Here is a 22,263-nt window from a genome sequence, read left to right as displayed (position 1 = left end):
GTCTACGCTGCTGGTTTTTTGGTTTTTTTTTAATATTAATTATTCTGACATTCTAAGTTCTAAAGTGATGTTGGAAAATTGCATTCACACAGCCACAGCATTGCAAAAGGAGCCTTCATGTGAATTGACAGTAGCTGCGCTTTGTTTGAACACATTCCTTTTCGACCTTGAAGGGGGCAGGAGGTGGAGTTGGCACAAGTCATTTGGAGAGCTGGAATAATTATTTCAAGGGGAAAGACCTCTTATCTTGATTTCTCCTGCTTGGCTGTGTGAATGCTTTTTTTTTTTTGTGGGGGGAGAGGGGGAATGTGGGGGGCAGGGGAAAGAAACTCCAGTGTAGATGAGCCATGTGATTTGGACCTGGTCGCTGAATGTCTCAGATTATCACCCTCAAATCTATTGGAGAAGGTTGGTGAGTCCAGATCCTTTGTGTTAAGGGGTGTTCTTAGACAAGTGTTGGACCTTGGAGATCAGACCCAAACTTTCTGTTTGCAGGCCTTTAACACATGCATTGCTTTGAGATGTTACCTATCTCTCTGATACTGCTACAAGGATTGCTGACTTACTATATAGAGAGGTTTTTCACATAGGCTGCATCTATCCTAGCAAGTTCTTTCAAAAGATTTTTCAAAAGAAGATGGCTCTTTCAAAAGATCCCATGGAGCGTCTACACACAAAATGTTCTTTCAAAAGCAAATTAAAAGTATGTGGTGCTCCTTTTTATATCACTCTTCCTTTCCCTTTTCAGGAAGAGTGTCCCCTTTTGAAAGCTTCTTTCGAAAGAAAACGAGTAGACACTCCACAGACCCTTTTATTCGAAAGAGCAGTCATTGTGGGGCCTGACTTTTGATCCCTGGCCTGTTCTTTTAAAGGAGCCGGGGCTGCGTGGACACTCTCTCTCAAGAGAGCAGATTGCTCTTTTGATCCACTTTTTTTTGTGTGTGGATGCATTATTTTGAAAGAGATCTTCCAGAGGAGCTTCTTTTGGAAGATCTCTGTAGTGTAGATGTAGCCATAGTGTTTTGGGATTTTTTCTATTCAATGTGCGTTAACTATGCTGCAAATGTATTTGATACTCAAAAGTTTTCAAGCACCACATTGTTGCATTATACTTTTTTATAACTTCTTTTTCTGGGAAATTCTTTTAAAGCCTTGTATTTAAATAACTCAGGTTCTAACTTTTTTTCCTTAGGGTCAGTGTGGTATGTGCTATTTGTGAATAAATTATGTTTAACGCTCAGGCTGTCTCTTTTCCTTTTAGCTCAGGTAGCATCATCCCCAATTCACTTGGGGTCAGAATAACCCATAGGAAGGGAGACCTCAAATTACTACAGAATTTTTTTTTTCTGTTAGTAAGTTGAAGAGGTGAAAACTACATCTCCATAGCATACATCTATAATAGGATGCTTGAAATGTGTATATCAGTCCTTTGCATTATATTTTATTTAAGTGGCTCTCTAAAATTGGCCTTGTAGAGTGCCTGATTTTCTCTTTCTGATTTCTCTGTTTGGGTGGATGTGTAGACACTGCAGGAGTAACACTATTAAGATACAGCAGAGTCTCACGATTCACAAACTTAATGTTTGCAAATTCATTTATTTGCGAGCTCTGAATGGCCGCTTCCCCTGGGGCTCCATGCATGTGTGCTGGCAGCTGCTGCTTCCCCCGAGGCCTCGGGCCTCCCCATGTTCACGAAAAATCAACATTCATTAGGATTCTAAACAGAACCCTCACGAATGTTGAGACCTTACTGTATTCGTGTTGATCGTTAAATAAACAGGTATCTGAAAAATGCATGGGGAGCAGATACATATGTTGAGTCAAAGGGTAACATTTTACAGGTATTTTTCTGCCTGTTTCTCCATATTATATAATAAATTTCAATGTATATATTAACACTGGGGATTTCAGAGGTAAGTAAGAGAGTCCACCTCCCATGGAGAGCCAAGAGAGTATGGGTTCCTTTGAAAATCTCAGCCTAAGAGTACACTCCACTTATTATAATGTAAATTATAACCATTGTACATAAATTTCCTCTGAGTGAATGGAAATGTGTATTGGAGGGAAGGATGAGAGAGCTGAACTGTTATTGGCATTGCACCCAATTCTTTGTTTCAATTATACTTTTGTCTCAGGGAATAATTAAATATGGTTATAGTTTCATGTGGACAAACATTTTTGTATGATTGCTTTAATCTCTATGCCCATATGTTACTATCTGCCCACTGAGGATTGCTTGATTTCCACTCACAAAAATCCATTTTTCACTTGGTCATATTCTATAACAAAATTCTGAAATGCATGCTGGGATTATAATTTTAAAATGACATTGGCACTGCAGGTCTGATAGATGATGTTCAAACACCGTGTATGCTTCTTCCCCTGCTGATTTACGCAATCTTGGTGAAATGCCTGAATCTTTAAGATTCAACAGAGTTCCTGAAGTCTTGGCATTAGATTATGTTGGCATTCAATATTTTAGGCATAACAATGTGTGGCTCAGTATTTAAAAAAATATTCCTTAATCAGTATGATAAGATTACGTTGTGAGATCTGTGGCACAGGACCAGAAAAGTTATTGTCTGTTGGAGACTCAGAAAATCTGAGATGCCTTTTTGTGAATATTGAGTGTCTCATATATGACACACATGCAAAAAGTGGGCAGAGTCTTGGAACTGCATGTTAATTTTTGATAAGGTTTTGGTACAACTACCGCTATTTCTATTTTAGATTTGGAGCCTCTGGGCTTCACAGTGCTCTCCCCCTCTCTTTTTTTCCCTTTGTGCTGAATTGAGATACACACTATAATGTTGTTTTAAATTTTGAAGTGGGGGCAAAAAGATTATTGGGAGTAGTTTGCCTCACTGTGTCAATGAATAATTTTTTTTTACCTGCATTAGTTGCATATAGTAGACTTACTTTTCTATGGATTCCTAAGTAAAATTTAATCTGCTCAATTCTATGTAGGTTATTTCAGTATTCCCATCAAGTCAGGATTGGACCACTGAAAAGTAATTTTTTCTGAAAGGATAATTCACGATCCTGCAATGAGAAGTTTTATTGCTGTATACATATTATTTACTGGTTTGTGGGATGAGGGCTCCAATCTTGAAATAAATATTTATGTTTACCTCCTGGGAAATGTAAAAGGATGTAATCAAATATTCTCTACTATAAAGCACTGAAATTGTTGAGAGATCAGAGTATGATTTTAAAAATTATTATACTCTAATTCTGACTTGTAGCATTTAGCTAAATTAAATAGGTTGAAAGATGCACCATAGATCACACCATACAGTACCGCTGTTGTAACTGTTTGCAGTTTAAAACCACATACATCAGAACACCTGTAAAAGAGTGATAATATGCAGCATGTTTTCCTTACCAAGTAACTCACACATCTGTTCCTTTTGGGGGTGTTTTTGCCTTTCTTCTCTTATCCCTTTCCCCCAAATTACCTTGGCTACTGCACATACAGATATCTCAGGTAGGTTCATTGCATCGTGACAGTTTTCCACAGGACCACAGTTTGTAAATCCCTCTCAAACTGTCCCTTTTCTGTCAAATCCCATATTCAGCTGGCAGTAGCAGTCTTGATGCAAGGTGCTTGCAGTGCATTTCTGAAGCAACTGATCCTGCAGTCTTGCTCTCTGAGCTGTAACGTAGAGAGAGAGAGAGAGAGAGAGAGAGAGAGCTCAGTATGTTATTTTTTTCCATACTGCCTAAAGGAAAGTTTGTACTGATTTTCCATTGTTCGTGGGATTAGTTTTTCATGTCCTCCCACACTGATCATTTCAGCTTTTATTTGGCAGATATGCCTCATTAAACCAACATGTCAATGAAGTGTACGCTTATTGAGATTACGCTCTAAAAGCAGTCATGGAGCTTCTTTAAAATATTATATAAATCCTAAATTGGGACTGAAGCTTTGGTTAAAAAGCAAAGAAGACATTTTTGCCCATAGATAATATTGATTTCCATTGAGGCAAACGCAGCATTTTAATTTTTTAATGTGAAAAGTGCTAGAATTCACTAAAAAAGGTTAAAATTGAAGTGAGTAATCTTCAGTGCATAATGCAATTGATAATTTTAGCTCTTTGCGTAGGAGCTGTTATGACTTGAACAGCCGGCTCTAGCCTTCATTAGAGAAGAAGCAGGCAGTTTTGAGACAGGTGGAGCTGGATCAAGCTGTGAAAGTGATTTGCTGGAAGCTGGTCATTAGTGTTAGAAATCTGGTCCTATTTTTTGCATCCTTAACCCTACCATGATTGTTACCATGATTATTTACTTTTTGTCTTTTTCCAGGTTGATGATGATCTGTCAAACTGTCTAAAGGAAGGGCATGGAGACTGGCATCCTGAACTGTTAGTGGGGACATGGGACTCATGTTGTCATTGATCATTTGTGTGGATTTAATCATTGAAGAGCAACAGAAGCAGCTAGAAAGACATCGAGAATTAAAGCTGCTTTGAAGGTACTTGGCTTGTTTGCTACCTTTGTCAATCTGCAGCTATAATTATGTTTGCATTTGTGAATATTTTTTGTGTATACATGTTCTGTACATATAATGTACACCTAAGGATGTGGATCTGTGGGTGTGGAAATTTCAATAAATTTGAGTTACTCATGTAAGTGCTCAGCAACCTAAAATTAACCAGCGACAGGTTTTACAATCAAAAATGGCTCTTTTGGCAGTCATATGCTTCTTTGAGAAATTTATTCAGTTTCTTACGAGCGTATGGTATGTGGTTTGTAAATATACCGCCCCGTCTTCATATTCATAAACACACGTGTGAAACTCACAGTTGTTCAAAGATATCTAATTTTGCTAAATCTCCACAGTGTTTTGCAAGTTGAGATGGAGCAGTAACCTCTTTTTATAAAGGAATCGTATTAACGTAATTTACTTCTAAAGTCCAAAACAGTAGAACTCTAAATCCAAATGACTGATACTTTTAAATCCTATGTATTTCCATTAGAACAATCAGACAAAAACCAAGTGCTGCATCACAAGCTGTAAATGAAACATGCCAAAATACAGGTTTTTTTTTTTCCCTAAACCATTCTTACATTGTTGAGAAGGGGCAAGCAATTGCACTGAATGAAATCTGTTTCTGAAATAACTCCCTTTTTTCCATTGCAGTTGCTTTTCTTTCAGACACATCTTAAAACAAGCGGTGGGGGGTGGGGGGGTGGGGAAGAAAGGGACTAAAAAGTTAAATTATTCATGAGACTTATTTGACAATTGATCAGTGGGAGAGGTGTTGGAAAGGTGTTCTGTGGGTAGAGAGAGGAAAAATAATAATAGGCTTTAACTTTGAAAAGCCTTTTAGAGCTTCTGTACAACAGTCCATTGTGAGCTGAGAGAAATGCAGTGCTGTTAAGATATCTTCATTAGAGCTACCTGCCAAGGGCTTCCAGTAGGATTTCCATAGTGCTGGAGCGTGACATGGGGTTTGGGAAGAGGCTTATGATTTTAATAATGGAGCTGTCAGTTTGATGTCTGGAGATGTTGACCCTGAGAGTTTTATTGCCAAATTTAGATTTCATATTTATATTGAATTTTATTATCTCTTCAACTGAATTTAATTTTTGTGCCTGTAATGAATGCCATTGGCTCTCTTTCTATATACCAGGCAATACCTGAGTGATAGAAATCTGCAGTATTCCTCTCTCAGTGGTGCGTGTGTGTGTGCATGTCCGTGTGTGTGTGTGTTATTTATTATCAGAGAGATGCTAGAGGAGGGAGTGCTGACATGCCTATGAACCGGAAGTGTAAATGGGACATCTTCTATTCAATTCATTTCACTTATTTTGGGGGAAAAAAACAACAAAACAAAAAAACTTTCCATCTCTGTCTTCACCTCTGCAGCAGCTCCTTGACTGTGGAGGGGAACAAGGGGTGAGGGCTTATGATATCGTACCTTAACTCTGGTTTATATTCCTTATCACTAAGGGTATTTGAAACAAAGGTTTTTTATTTATTGTATCTCATCTCCACTCTTCCCCAATTCCCTTTTTTTTGGTCTGGTTTGAGTGTATTGCCTTGAACTCCAGAGTTTTTTTTATTATGGCTTGTTTAGCAAAGGAAATGAAAGGACTCATTTGAAAGCAAAAAATCAAAATTTCATCTCCCTGCCACTTTTTTTTTTTGATGTCTTGACCATCCAGGTCACCAGATCTTGTTTTAATTTCTGTCTGGGAGAATGTCTGAGCAAGGTAAATTGAACCAGGAGACAGCAGAGGAAGCTGTGGAAGACCAGGAGTCTACCCTCTCTGATGCCACCCCAGAGAACTGCATCATTAATAAAACGGAAAGCTTGGAAGCGGAAGAAAAAGAGGAGAAGCTGAGTGATGCCAAGACAGACCTCCAGGTAAGGTGAAGACAGACTGTCTCACTGTGTTATCCTTACATTACCATTTCCACTGCCTTTTTGTTTGGCTAGATTGTTATCTATTCTCTTTTCCTTGTCTTTCTGTCTTTGTGTCTGTCTCTTCATTCCAATTTTACTTAATTTTGTTGTTAAATTTTAGTAGTACTTTTATTGCTAAGGAGCCCGTTGCTGGGTACCTATTATAAAATGCAGTGAAATATTTTGTCTGACAGTTTTTCCTCTTGGGACACTTACGATATTATCCTGATCGGAGGGACTCATAGAATTCTTATACACTGATGTATTTCTTAGTTTTAGTGTTTCATTTTGAAAATAACAATTATTACCCACAAAAACTGTCTCTTGCAAAACTAAAGAAAGATCATTAGCAACTTGAGTCTTTACCAGATTTTTTTAACTTAAAATGGTATTAAAGGAAAGATTTAAAGTCCCATTTATGGGACTACCAACAAGCTCAAAAAGGAAAAGAATTTGGAGAGGGAGGGAGGTTTACTATAGTACTGTCTTTTTATCATGTTTTTTATTTGCACATAAAATTGCAAAACATCAAGTTTGCATGTTGTTTAGAGCATAAGATTAATGCACAAACCAGAGGCAATTTTTGGCTACTCACTTTTTCGGAGTTGCACTAGGGATCTTACTTTGCAACCAGCAAATGATAAAGGATTGCTCTGAGAAGGATTTTAGGAAATATGCTCTTATTCCTATTGTGTGCATTTTCCACTAAAGTGACAATTATTTGCTACACACAGAAACGAGGCGTAAATCAGAACCAGCAGAAAAAGAGATCCAAGGTAAGGTTTCATGTTGCATGAGGTGCTGAAAAAGTGATTAAAATTTCCATTCAGGAGGCTGTTTTCAAGTACAACAATGAGCTTTTGTCTTCAATTTTTCCTCATAAGCATGTGGCACAAAGGCAGAGGAGTTTCACAAGATATTAAGTGTCGGTCTCCCATGTATTTAGTAGTTATAGATTCAGAAGTTGCTGAATTTGCCATGTACTTGTTTGTGTGATCTATGTATGTGTTTTGAGTGGACAGCTGGAAGTAAATCTTGTTTTATTTTTCTTTTGTAATTCATGTTTTGTTTGAATTTTATTTGTGGTCTAATCAAGTTTCCAAAACTATAGTTATTAAAAAGATTGAAGCGGGGGAAGGCAGATAGTTAGTGTGTATCTGCTTGCTAACTTGCTGTTCCATTTTTTAAATAACATTTTTGAAGTGCAAGTCAATTAAAGTTTTTAAATTCTGTCACTGTTCAGCTCTGTTGCTGTTGGTGACAGGAAATAAAGTTGTTGTTTTGACTCCATTACCAGACTTTTTTTTTGTTTCGCCTTTGCTTTTATGATTTTCAAATGAAGTGTAACAAGAGAGTTTAAATGCCAAATCCATGTGTCAAATGACTTGGCGGACAGAATCTGCTATCATTCATCTTTTCTCTATCACATACATGCACTTGCATCTCAAGCAAAAGCAGTGTTTTTGGACAAGTACCTGATTATTTATTTGAAATTCATTGGGATGGTTGGCATGTTTGCAGATTTGGGGTCAGCAGTAGTTTCCCGTGTTTTTGTTTTCTTTCTTTCTTATTCAGTCAGGAGCTAAGGGGAAACTGGTTCGGAGTCTTGCTGTGTGCGAGGAATCATCCCCTCGCCTGGGAGCAGAAGGTCTTCATGATAATCAGGTACATATGAAATCATGCTGTTAGCTGCATGGTTAACATCTATTTTCACATGCATGATCATGTTACTTAATTGGGCTTTAAACAATATTTTTGGGGAACCAAAAAAAAAATTACATCTGAAAATGCTCACAATTTTATGAAGTTATCTGGCTTAGCGTGTATTTTATTTTGAAATATTGAAGTAGTTTTACAGTATGTCACAGGGTGTTATTTGCTTTTTTTTCCAGACCCCCTGAAAATTTCAACAAATGGAAAAGAATTCAAAAGAATTCAGATTTAGATTAAAAATAAATAAATAAAATATAGAATTGTTCTTTTCTCTAAGGCTATCTCTTTTGAGGCTACACCAAATACAGTTCTAAATACACTCTGGTTTCTACTTCAGATGAGATACATTATGTATAATTCCCCCAGTATGCGTTTCATAATGCTGCGTAGACCTTTGACTCTCTATAAATACATTGGCAGAGGAGAGAAGGTGCATTATACAGAGTAGAATTGCATTTTGTATTCCATTTATTCCAAAGAAACACCTTTTGGACCAAAACATCTTAGCAATTTGACCCAGGAGAATCAGACACTGGCGAACCTAGGCTCTCTCGCAAAAAACAACCAAACAAACCAAAAGAAAAAAACCCAAAATACCAAAAATTGTCACAGTCATTTTTATTTGACCAATAAAAACAAGATTTTTTTAATAATAATAATAAGAAGAATAAACCTTTAAACTTCCAGTACTTGGAGATTCCGTTGTTTTATAGCAAATGAGATTAGCCATAGAGAGAAAAGGGAAGAAAGATTGAGAATGTAGTTTTGTTATCTCAGAACAAAACAATCACTTTTAAGTGTACTTTCTTTGACTTTCCTCTATTGACTTGAAATAAAACAAATTGAACTTTCCCCTTAGGAGCCTAAGTGTGGAGAGGACTTTTATTTATTTGTTTATTTATTTATTCATTCATTCATTCATTCATATTTATTTTTGAAAGACCAAAAACCAGATCTTGTTTAGCAGCTGAACTCCTCACTGCTCTACAATGATACTTATGCAGTAGGGAAGTTGACAGGTTATTTTCTAGTTGTAGGTATCTATTTAAAAAAAGTATGCTTTTAGCTTAACTTGCATTATTAAAAATTGTGTGGCTCTTGTTCTGCATTTTATTTGTGTTCTATTGTTTAATGGAGAATGAAAAGGAGAGTAATATAAACATAAGATACTGTATATAACATCGCATGGTAGCTGATATGTACTGCAGAGGACATGTGTTAAACTCCACAGAGGTGAGCAGGTTTGGGAATAAAATACTTCTCCCTAACTGCACCCAGATGCCAGACAGAGGAGGGATCCCTTACACACATCCTCTGGTCCTAGCCCAGTCTGTACAGTTACTGGGAAGAACTCTTTAACTTCTGTCATCTTTTCAGTATTGTCAAAGTACCTCTGGACTCCCAGTATCTGTCATGTATAAAGATGATTGGTTCTGAATGCTCAAGTAGACAGAAACTATGCTTGGCTCGTTTATTGGTCATTTGCTTACTAATGCGGATTAGCTTTGCAATGGAAAGCTAGACCTGCACTCTCCTCCTTGGACTGGCTGAAGGATAGTGGAAGTGTTTGTTGTGCTATTTGAAGTAATTTATTTTTACTTTAAAGGAGAAAGAAGCATATTTTGAATTTATTTTGAGCTATGTTTTAATTAGTTTATCTTAACAGTTTACAAAGCACAGGGTTTTGATTACCAGAGAATGTACGGTACATTGCCAGAACTACAGAGTATGGATTGTACTGCAACCCTGATGTTTGTATTGATATTTGAAAATTTGCCTTCATTTTCCTGTGTAGGAAAAATCTTGTTACCTGTATTACTTGATCTTGAACGCTTACCTGATGATTCACTATGTCCTTACTTGAAAGGAATGTTGCCTCTAATGTTATATTATTGACTTATCAGTGTACTATTGCAACTTGAACTTTTCTTTTGTTATTCACTATACTTGTATCAATGTACTTATAACATTGTATTTTACTATTGAGAAAATTCAATAAAATAAATATAACAAAAATAATAGATGGCTTTCTCTACTCTACAGCCCTTTTTGTGTGTTTCTTCAAGAGCAACCAAATATAATATGCGGAATCATATATGTGAACCACAAAGTAGATACTGTATGTTTACATGTGTGTTTATGCTATGTGTAAAGTCTGTCATTTTTCTCCTCTTGTCAAAATGGGTGCATCTTAATAGCCATTGTAATAGTTTAGGATTAAAGTGTGGAGGCTGCCAGTTTACATACTTTTCCTCTGTTTTGAAGAACTAATGACAGAATCACCCAACAGTAGATAGCTCAGCGAATCTGAAGTTGATCTGAAGGATCTTGTGGCACTGATTCATCCACAGTCTTGTCATCTGACCAAAAAGCCCTAACCCTTACCAGCTAGTGAACGTTCTCTTGCATGTCCTTATTTCATATAGCTGAAAGTGCCCATTATTTTTTCTATATTAAGTGCTGCCTTCTGCTAACATTTGTGCCTTTTGGTAACAAAAATAGAGATTGAGCAAATAAACTTGTGTTAATATTTTGCCACAGAGCTTTACTTCCATTTTTACGATGTCTTGTATCACAAATTTTCTGTGCCGCATGTGAGCTTCGTGAAAAGAATAAGACACTGATTCAGCAGAGGCAATTTTGATTTGCTGTGACCCCAACAACTAACTTTGCTAAGATTTTTTCTTGCACTTTTTTGGTATCTGATTATTTGTGGTTCTCCGTAATAAGTCTAAGATTTTAATAATTATTGTAGGCATCATTTGAGTTACTAATGTTTTGATTCTGAAAAATACCCTTTAGGTTAAAATTTTGTGATGAGATTTGTGTTTCTGTGTGTCAGCAATCTATGAAAATTGATGATAGAAGAAAATTGATGTTAGTGATCAGACTAGTTTTTTTAGAAATACGTGTTAATTTGAATGTTATCAGTGGTGCAGCTGTAGCTTACCAATTATGCAGTGCCCCATGTGCTAAGGGCACTTCTTAATACTGCTCATTTTGCCACAGTTTGATGCAAACATGTATTTTTACAACTTAAATATCTGATTTAGTTTAGTCATTTTTCTTCAAAACAGTGTGAATACTTAGGTATATTTTTCCTTCTTGTAGTCAGATTCCATTCTTTAGAAGTTTATCACAGCACAGTTTATATTATTTCATCAAATATCAGTTTTTTCACTGTTGTCCAGAGTCAGCGCAAGTGGAGAATAATGGCTTCTCAAAAGCAAAACAAACAACAAAAAAGGCCAAACATCAATTCCCTGTTTTCAATCAAGTGCAGCTTCAAAGGAATTCACAGTCTTTGAAATGTCAAAATCTTTAGGACAAGGATTTCTGATGCACTGGAGAAATTCAGTTAGCACAGCCATTCTACTGAAAACTGTAGTGCACGTTTTTTTAAATCTTTGCTGAGGGACAGGTTTCCAAATAAGTTTTTAATGTGATAGACTTGATACCCTAAAGTCAGTTATCTGCAATGCATGTTCTTAATTATTGGTGTTCTCTTATTCTCGGAGCCTGAAAAAGTTAGTTTAACATATTTAGCACCATACATGTGCATAGTGCTTTACATTAATTTGCAGAAACTTTTTCCATGAAAATAAGTGTTAGGTTATTTTGGTCTTTATTGTGCATTTTTAATCTCTCCCTAGCTACAGAATGGTTTATGGGAAGAAGAACATGTAAGAATGTAATTCCAGTGTTTATAATTACTGAGAGAGAGAAGTATAATTACTGAAAGTGGAAATGATGTACCTTTAATATTTGTAAACTCAGAGGTCTTAGTTTGCAAATACTAAGGAAGAAATTCTGACTTCAGTGCCAGCAGTATGTGTGTGTGTACACACACACACACACACACACACACACAGAGAGAGAGAGAGGTCAGAATTTGGATCAAAGAATTCATATTTCTCCTGGTAAGATTTAATTTTACCCAAAAGGAGAAATTCTGTGTTTGGCTTCAGTTATTCTAGCTATGCACACCCTAATGCAAATCTCTGCAGATTAGAATCCATGTAAATTTTTACTGAATGTGGCCCTAAGTTATTATATTTTTTTCAACAGGAATCAGTACAACTACAGCTTTCAAGTTTCCCCAGTCTACAAGAAGAAGATAAAACTAGTAAAGATGACTCTGAGAAAGAAAAAGAGAAGGATAAAAACAAAGAAAAAAACTGTGAAAAACCCAAGATCAGAATGTTATCAAAAGGTGAACTTCAAAATATTTAAATTCTTTTTCTAGTATTTGTTATGGCCACATGTAGAAATTCTTGGACGTGCATATCAATGTAGATACCCATGTCTATATATGTATTATGCCTGTGTGCATATTTCCCTCTCTTTTTCTCTCTCTGTCCTCTCATATTTGTTATAAATACACATACAGGAGGAATATATGTATCCAAAAGTGGGAATATGAAATGCTGAATATATATATATGGATAAGAAGAAAGGAAGTTTTTCATATAAACAATGGGTTTTGAAGGACTCTATATCTACATATACATAGTTGTGTATCAAATAGAACACAGAGGACAGCAGAGATATTTTGTAAAAGGTGTTCTGTGTGTGTGTGTGTAATGTGATTATAATATTTACATAAAATATGCTATGAAGGAATACAGGTTTTTCCTGGTAATGGCAGTGTACCATACATCTTGTTAGCAATTAGCAGTGACAAAAAACACTTAGTCTCACACTCATATATTGATTTTGGCCCACAGATGATAATATAATAACTAGAAAATTATCTGTAGCGTATTATAATTATGCCTTAATAGGGCATGTGTGCTTAAAGTGACTCTAGCTATAATTATTTTTGTACAGATTGAACCTCTCTAATCTGGTACTCTCTCTGGTTTGGCAACATCCATGGTCCTGCATGATTTTAGTTACTTGAATGTCCACTTATCCTACGGGTGGCCAAGATTCCCATTGTCCCATAACGTCTTTGTTTCGAGCCATCAGTCCTGGCTCTCAGTTTTCTGTGCTTTTATTTATCTGTAATTTACCCCAATTGTCTTCTAAAAGAACAGTAAGCAGTGGAAGTGTTGGTATTGCTGTTTGACACTATTGACTTCCTGTAGTCCAGCAAATTCTCTTTTTTGGCACCAGTCAGGTCCCAGGGATGCTGGACTAGAGAGGTTCTACCTGTACCTAATAATTACACCCTGTCACAACATTACACTATAGTCTTTTGTGATTCACAGTGCTTAGGTGGGGCAGATCCCTAGCTGGTATAAATTACTGTAGATCCACTCATTTCACTGAAGTTGGTGATTCATGCTAGCTTAGGATCTGCCCTAATTTTTGAGTAAAACACAATAATCTCTTCCATAAATCCATTCTAAATACCCTGTCCCATGTCATTGTCCTCTACCCAGTTTTGGACAGTCTCAATTCCAGCCTCTTAAAGATTTTGAATTCCCACTGGCATGACATATCATTCTGTCTATATACTAGACATTAAATCAGATAAAGATGTATATAGGGCCAGATGTATATAGGTACATAGGGACAGCACAAGATATTTAACAGCGGGAGAGGGAATGTGAGCAGTAATTTGGCTGACCTATTTCTTGTGATTCTGAAAAGGACAAAGGATTATATTTCCTTTGGTGTTGCCAGTCATTAGTAAAATTCAGAGAAATGGCAGAACTCCTCCTGTTGTTTCATGGAGTGGATTGTTCACATGTACATTATTCTTTATTATACATTCTTCAAGCTACTAGCTAGAAAACAGTTTGCTTTACAAAACTGGTTTATTTTTTTAAATGAACTATTGCGTTTTTTTTTCCAGATTGCAGCCAAGAATATACCGATTCAACAGGCATAGATTTGCATGAATTTCTGGTGAACACATTAAAGAATAATCCCAGGTAAGTAACTCCAACATGATACTAACTACTGGTATTGTCCTGAGTATTTTATAATTCTAGTTCTAGAGAATTCTGTAGGAAAAAAATAATACAAGCATCTTAATTGATGAAAAAGCCAAAAAATGAGAAATTCCTACTGCCTAGGTTTTCCAGTTTCCCATTGCTTAATTATTGTTACTGAAATTTGGCCATTGCGCTCATCATCACCAGTATGCATGTCCATTTAAAGACTTTTAGCAATGGTATATTGTAGCCTATGTGATGGAGGTGTTTGCAATTCAAATCGTATGGTCAGAGCCAAATTCTAGCCTCAGTGTGGCCTCAGTTGTCATTTGGAACTGTAAACTCATTTCAATGTGTAGCATTAAAGTGGTTCTGTTGGGATTATTTATATATTTTATATAAGTTTTTCAACTAAATCTGATAAATTTGCACCACTTCTTCATCTGCTACTTCCTGGAAATCCAAGAAATAATCAGGTAAATCCATAGAGAGAGTTAAAAATCCACAGGACTTCAAAATACATGAACTCACATTTTGTATTAAAGGACACATTTTGGGCCTTCGGAGCAAAAACTACCTGAATTCTCCAATCCGTACAAGCTGTAATTGTTCAAAGGTGCTGGGGAGCAATGCACCCTGTAAGATTTCTTACTAGGGCTGCTGAGGAAAATGCATGTTTGGCGGGAAGCATATTTGTGGAATATTTTAGCTCTTGAGCATAAGATCAACCCCCCCAAAATTACAGTTTAATACAGAAAATTGGATTTGGCCATACTGCAGCAGTTCTGTATGAAGTTGTTGACAACGGGGACATGTGGCACCCACAGTGACTTCCCTGGTCAGATAGCATGTCCCATGATACATCATGGTCTCCCTTCTTGCTAAGGCACAGAACTATACCATGGAAGTTCTTCTGGGTTAGGGTCTTTTAGTATTTACACAGAAAGTTAACATTTTCCCCATAAAACACGTACTTTTCTGTGACAAATTGAATTTAATCAAAAATCTAATTTTCCATTACAATTTTTGATGGGAGTGTTTTTTTAGCTAGCCCTACTGCTCACTTTTGGTCAAAAAAGAAAAAAAAATATTATCAAACAATTTCACACACCGTCTGAATGTAGCTCATTGAGCCTGTGAGTGCTGTCAAGGGATAAAATGTGCAAGGGATAAAATACCTATGTGTCTGTCTTGCCTTGTGTTGGTATGCATGTGGGGAAAGCAGAGACTGGATTCTTTCTCCAACTTCGCCAATGCAAGGCAAGTTGGAGTTTTAATTAAAACATTCACATAGTTTTAAAATAAAGAGAAACCTTCATAATTTGATTTCTGAGTATCCTGAAAGTATCTAAAATTTGGTTTTGGTAACTGACTCTTGAAATCATTTATTTTTACAGGGACAGAATGATACTCTTAAAAATGGAACAGGAAATCATGGATTTTATTAGTGACAACAAGTAAGTTAAGTTTCAGTATTTGGTCAGTTTATCCTATATGCGTGCCTCATACATCTTGTGCTTAAAGCATTCATGATGCTTGTGCTCGCTTAATGGCCCATCCTGTACTGTGCTAGAGCTTAGAACCTTGCAAAGTCAGGCCCTAAATTCTGGTCTAATAGGTGCCAGTAGGAGACACTGCAGTAGGTGTAACAGAAAGCAAGGCTTTTCATTTTTTATTATAACTTCCAGCTGGTTCTAGTCATTTCTGCCCAAAAATAATTGTAAAGCTTTCATTACACAGGATGTAAATCATGTATCTCTAGAGAAGGATATATAATGAAATACAATGCCATGCAATTGTTCCAGGCAGTAGTGTCTTTTAATGTGGTAAAAACGGTTTGTTTGAAAGGATACAAACTCCTGCTTTGCTCTCACATATTCTACCTTTTATAGTAAAATTCTACATTAGAATTCTGTTAAAAAACAGATTGAAAAAGGTCCCCTGACTTTTGAGGGGAAAAATAGACATTTTGAAATAGAGAGAAGTAAGATTTGTCATAATAGAATAGTCCCTTGGTGCTTCAAACATTAATGTTTTGTAATGTTGCGTATCTGCTGCTTTGGAGGAAGGCATGAAATTTCCTTGATCTACTCAGCCATTCACAAAACAGGAAATAAGGGGCGGGCAGGCAGGGTGTGTGAAAATGTGTATAGCATGGAAATCCTTCTTGATACCATGAAATATGAGATTTGTTTACCTTAATTTAGCAGGTAAAAGTATCAGTGTTATTTTGTAAATATCCTGTGATTTTTGAAAACTGGTCGTTGTATGCTGCAAGAAAGCAGATAGTCATGTATGCTGTATAAGTGAGCAAAGTTAAAAGTAGTCACATCAAGTTTTAAGAGGTATCATTTTTGTTATATTAAGGCTTAGAGATGGTAATGTAATTGATTAGTGTGATGTTTTCTTTCAGTAATCACTATAAAAAGTTCCCCCAGATGTCATCGTATCAGAGGATGCTAGTGCACAGAGTGGCAGCTTATTTTGGAATGGATCACAATGTGGATCAAACTGGAAAATCTGTAATTATCAACAAGACCAGCAATACTAGAATGTAAGTAGTGGCCTTGTGCTTTTTCGACTTCCCATTAAAAAGGGCCAGTTTGTATCCTGGTTACACAGGGTTCTTAAATTCCATTTTTGTAATGTTGGGTATTATTTATCATTCATTGTGGTGTAGAGTGTCATTACGTCTGTCCTTGGAAGATGTATGAGCGTTTGAAATATGTAGAAATGAGTCAATCTGATTATTTAGAGTCAAGAAATTTTATATAGTGCCTCTGGAGTGGAATGCTTGCTGACCTTCTAACACTACCACATGGCTATAGAAAGCAATTTATTGCTGAACAATTTGCCTGGAGCTGTACAGGTTATGAAGTTCAGATACTTTTGAAATAACCCAAAGATGCTAGGAAGATAGCCTATTCCCTCTTTTCATTTCTTCTTTCTTGCAGTTTCCTCTCCTGTCTACTGAGTTATTTCACAACAGATTTTTTCCCCTGCACTATCTTTTATTTTTCCGTGAATTATAGCTTCTCCCTCTTTTCTCCCCCCCCCACCTCTTCTTCTAACTTTAAAGATTTTTTATTAACATTCAGTCTGCATTATAAATCTGTAATGGGGCTTTGAAAACTTGTACCTGCATGGTAGATATGAAATTAAAAATAGCCTTTAGACTTAAATATTCAGTGGGGAAAGGGAGCTTACATAGATTTAGGTACAGAGCATAAGAAATAACAAAATTACAGTTTATGTATGTCTTTACTAGACATCATTTCATCATAATCACAGCCTTATCTCAGACCTCTTTCTCTCATATAAGATCTCCCTGTCCAGATTACCTGCATTTATGCGTTCACACATGTATGCATGTGTGTTGCAGGGGTGGGGGGACGGGGGCAACATGTTTGTGTGTAAAAGGGAGTCAGAGGAGAGAGAGATTCAGTGTACCACTCCTGTCATTCAATTAAGAATTGCCATTTCATGCATTCCCTAAAAAAACTAACATCTACATTGGATTTTATTTATTGCTATATGTTTCCATTGTCCTTCTCAAATATACATAAGGTCCTATCAAATTCCTAATCCATTTTAATAAATTTCAGTCCTAGTGTTTTTAAAATAATAAATTGTTTCAGCTATTTAAATCTGAAATTTCACAGCATTGTACATGTAGGCGTCCTGACACAAAAAGGAGTTATGTGGGCAGGTTGCAGGGTTATCATAGGGTTGGATGGAGAGGGAGGGTGATTGAAGTACTGCTACCCATACTTCTGCACTGATGCAGGTGGCAGCTTTGCCATCACAGCTTGACAGCTGGATAGCAGCAGCTACTGGCCAGGATCCCAGCTCCAAAGGCAGACCTACTGCCAGTAGCAGCACAGAAGGATGGCATAATATGGTATCGTCATTCTTATTTCTGTACTGCTGCCTGCAGAGCTGCCTGCTCAGCTCTGAAGGCAGCAGCACAGGAGTAAGGATGGCACGGTATATTATTGCCACCCGTACTTCTGTGCTGCTGCTTGCGGGGTGCTACCTTCAGAGCTGGGTACCTGGCCAACAGGTGTCTCTTTCCTACTACTCATCTCTGAAAGCAGAGCAAAAGTAAAGATGGCAATACTGCAGCCCCCTTAAAATAACCTTGACCTCCCCACTCTTTCAACTCCCTTTTGAGTATGGACTCCCTATTTGAGATATGCTGTTCTCCTCTATGAAATCTGTGTACAGGGTAAAATCACACAAAACACTAGATTGGAGACCAGAATTCATAGTCCATGATGAATTTGGTAGGGTACTGCATGTACTTCATCTCCTCAGTGCAACAAATTCAGTAGAATCTTACTCACCACTCAGTTGTATTTCTGGCTAGCATTGACAGTAGTTTTTATGTTTTGGGCTCAATTGATTGCCTTGGCTCTTAGCATGCACTTTGCTGACCAATGGCACTAGAACTGTTTTACTTTGCCTTGCAAAGCACATTCTCCACAGGAATGAAATTGCAAGGAGTAGTATGTAGATTATATGACAGTTTAGGTGAAATATTTCACACTGGATGTTATGGCTCCTGTCCTGGTGGAGGAGACAGGGGAACTCATTTAAGTTATTTACAAAGCCAGTGTCTAAACTGACACTAATGGGCACTTTTGCTGCCAGGCTCAGGAGTTAGGCCAAAAATTGACTAGTACCATAGACCTTGCTACTCTCAAGGTGCTCCCTGCAGATCATAGTTAAGGCCACATGGCTAGAACCATGAGGGAAAATTTGTCCTCCCACTGTACCTAGTGTAGTTGTTCCACAGAGAAACAAATATCCAGACTCCTGCATTGTCAGTCTTGTTTCTTTTGTGAGTACTAAGTAAAAGTGAAGGGTTTTCATTGTTGTGTTTTTATTCCTTAAATAGTCATTTAAGGAGTGACAGACTAGCCTTAAAGACACATTCTTCTGCCGTGAAATATTCCGTATATCATTTAGAATATATTCAGAGAATAGGACCAAAAATAAGGCACTGTAAACCTTTTTTAATTTCCCTGTTGCAGAAGAGTTCTAAAATTTTCTTTTTCTGACTTAGTCTGGGCTTTTGTTATCAGGAGAAATGGGACACATGATTAATTTTTATGGTGAAAGAGGGAAAGAATTACACCAGGTCTGATTTTTAAAAATAATGAACAATTGGAAATCTTTATATAAACTAAAATTACTTCTGTTATTTTAGAGGAATTGTTTTTTCCACAAGTATTTTAAATAGGAAAAACTGCAAATTTAGAATGACATTGAAACAAGGTAAGAGAGATAGCAAACATGCAGCTACACAGAATAACTGTGTGAACAGCTAGATGGTTTTTATTCAGTTAAATGTTCTTTTTATAACTTCTTTATGAATTATATATTGGAATCCCCTATTGGCCATCTGTGTAGCCATTATTGAATGGAAATTTCTCATAGGAGTCTCCTGAGAGCAAAATTAAACCCTTTGGGTTAGATTGTGACATGGGCTACACAATCAACAAGCAAGATAGAGCAAGAAGACCCCTTGAATACTGTCATCAGGTCACCGAGCCCCAAGGGCTGGCTGCACAGGCATAAGCAGAGCTATTTGTTCACTTAACTTCCTTTCTGGAATATATGGGTGGGGAGAAGGTGAAGACTGGATAGACACTTTACTGTCCCAGCTTTTTACTTGCCAGAGATGCTGTCAGCATAGAGGAGACGTGATATACAACCAGTAATACCCACTGACCCTCCAGCTTTAGCAGTGTTGCTGCTAGAAGTTCAATATTCTGGGTGACTGTGAATTCATAAGCTCTGTATTCTGAAAGAGAGAGAACAATTGCTCAGTTAATTGTAGTTTAAAGCTAAATAAATGTTGACCATATTACAAATGTAAGTTCATATATGATAGAGAAGGCCTGAAAGGAAGGCTAGTAAGGCCATAAGCTATGCACTCCAAAGGAACCCATGGCTCTGGAGTAATGCACTGCTTCCTTCTCCTCCTTTTCACACATTCATTTAGTAGCACATTCTGAATCCCAAGGCACCACACTTTGACGCAATGAATAGGACAGCAAGCTTGTCATAAGTACTTCCAGAATTCATAGATTCTATTACCTTTTAAAAAAAAAAACAAAAAAACAAAAAAACTTTTGCTTGAGCCCCCTATAATGTATTCGTAAGTGTGGGTGTGTGGGTGGGTGAGTTTGATGTAAAGTCGTTGCTGTGGGCGAAGATGCTGCTGCTTACTCATCTTGCTGAATGAGGGATTGTGTGAATATTGTTATGCTGCCTGGCCCCCACAAGAGAGGAATGAGCAATTCTACCAGCATGCACAGCAAAGTGAAAATTCTGATAGCATGATATGATTGTATCCTTTCTTTCCTGCTTGTTAATAGTCCAGTTGCGATTTAGTGGGATAGAAACCCTCGTGCTTATGCACATAAACCATTCATAAATTGTTTGGAGTTAAGAAGCCACTCTGGGCAGGTTGTGCCCTAATTGTGCATGCTGGAATTTTCTACTTTCCCCTGAAGCAGCTTGAATGAGTCTCTGGCAGAAACAGGAGACTGGACTAGTTAGATCAAAGGAGTGATAATATAGAAACAATGGAACATAAAATAGGCCATATGTTGCCCTGTTTCTATATTATCACTGCTTTGAAACAATGCTGCTATTTGCTGTGGTGGTGGCGGGGAGAGAAATCTCAGACCAAGGTGCAGGTAGGCTAGGAAAACTGCTTGTGCTAGTGAGCAACTTGAGGTCAATGTTAGTTTGCCTCTGTCTCCCCTAAGCTATCAGTTCTTCCAAGCTTATGTGTACTTGCAGCAGATCTCCCCTTCTCTTTAACTCAAAAAGGGGTTCCTTTGTTTTCCCAGTGTTCCAATAATGTTGCTGTATGGAGGGAGTTGGGAGAAACAGAACAGGATGTCAGGGAAGTTGATTGGAAGTAATTTTTTGTTCTCACCTGACCTACTGTGAGGGTATGTGTGAGAGAAGGAGAGAGAAAGAGAGTGTGTGTGTGTGCGCGCGCGCGTGTAGGGGATAGGAAATGCGGCCACCATAGTGGAGTTCATGAGAAAATGTGATTTTTTTTTAAATTGTTAAATCATGCTGCACAATGTTTGATTTTTTTTAAGGGAAACAAATATAATGGCAAATATGCATTCCTAGCACCTGATTCTCTTTGGGATTTGAATTATCTGCCTTGTATTCCTGATTCAGCAGCATTCAGTTGAAGTCCAAGCTAGTGGACCCTCATGGAGGTGTGAATTCTAGTTCTCATCTGACATTTTCAAGGCCGTTTTTGTAATGCAGATGGAATTACATTTACTTACTTAAGAAAAAAAAGAAAATGTGTTGATTTACCCAAATTTTTAATAGAAATTTTAATGTGCATAATGAGGTCACCTTTTACAACTGAATGCTCTTACACCCAAACTTGGAAAAACTAGTCAGGTACACTAGTTCAGATAAAGGAACAGTGGACTGAAATATTTTAATACTGTACACTACTGTTCTGAATTATGAGTGGATCAAAAAATAGCCCCTCCAGTTAAAACGTAAAAGGTTTTCAAAAAACAAGTAGCACATGTGAGAAACATTATGCAGAACAAAAGGGTTTTTCTAAAATTTAGATGGAAATGGTGAAAATGTGGTTTAGTATGGCAATGGCTTACTCCCTTAACTATGAAATCCCTGTAGTGATTCCATTGTTACGTATATTTGTCTGTCACCTGTGTCTGTCTGTCATCTTGCTAAAGATGTACTAAAATGTATAGGGAACTCATGACAATGCAGTATGGTAAAAAGCATGCATTTGAGATGGAGGCAATGTGTTATGCAGAACATTCCAAATGAGTGCCAACAAAACTGTATGTGCCACGTCTTTATTCTATCAAACTACATTAAAAATACTTGAGAAAGCCTTGAAGCTGTTGTCAGTACTTTTACATAGCTCTGTCTGTAAATTCAGACTGATTATCTCAGTGGTTGAGAGATAGGTAAGTGGGGAGAATGCAGGTGATGTGTTTCAAACTTGACAAATACACTGTAGACTTCACAGATGGCCACATGGATTTCCTCACTTGTGGAATGTGCAAAATATATTTTTACCAATGCTTATAGCTGCATAGATGTCTACAGCAGGTTACTCAGGATTCCAGATGTAGTCTGCCAGTGATATACATGTGTTTTTTTTTGTACTTTTTTAATTGTTTTCTTGGTAAATATCTTTTCTATTAGTATGAACTCTTTAAGACATT

The 22,263-nt window shown here is 37.0% G+C and overlaps 1 protein-coding gene across 8 annotated transcripts in view; it reads left to right on the top strand.

The window, feature by feature from the left end:
* Nucleotides 1-22,263, top strand: part of ARPP21 (cAMP regulated phosphoprotein 21) — a 292,758-nt gene that overhangs the window by 140,993 nt on the left and 129,502 nt on the right. For all 8 annotated transcript variants that reach the window (XR_012644549.1, XM_074988190.1, XM_074988187.1 and 5 more), the window contains 8 exons: nt 4,306-4,474; nt 6,172-6,374; nt 7,148-7,189; nt 7,989-8,078; nt 12,195-12,339; nt 13,930-14,008; nt 15,409-15,468; nt 16,425-16,565. Coding sequence is in view for 7 of the 8 variants with exons in the window: in XM_074988190.1 (XP_074844291.1) it covers nt 6,207-6,374; nt 7,148-7,189; nt 7,989-8,078; nt 12,195-12,339; nt 13,930-14,008; nt 15,409-15,468; nt 16,425-16,565 (725 nt within the window). In the remaining variant the exon portion in view is untranslated. The remainder of the gene's footprint in view (nt 1-4,305; nt 4,475-6,171; nt 6,375-7,147; nt 7,190-7,988; nt 8,079-12,194; nt 12,340-13,929; nt 14,009-15,408; nt 15,469-16,424; nt 16,566-22,263) is intronic.

Source organism: Carettochelys insculpta, chromosome 2 (genome assembly GCF_033958435.1).
Source record: "Carettochelys insculpta isolate YL-2023 chromosome 2, ASM3395843v1, whole genome shotgun sequence".
NCBI lineage: Eukaryota > Metazoa > Chordata > Testudines > Carettochelyidae > Carettochelys > Carettochelys insculpta.
This window is presented reverse-complemented; position numbering and strand designations above follow the sequence as displayed.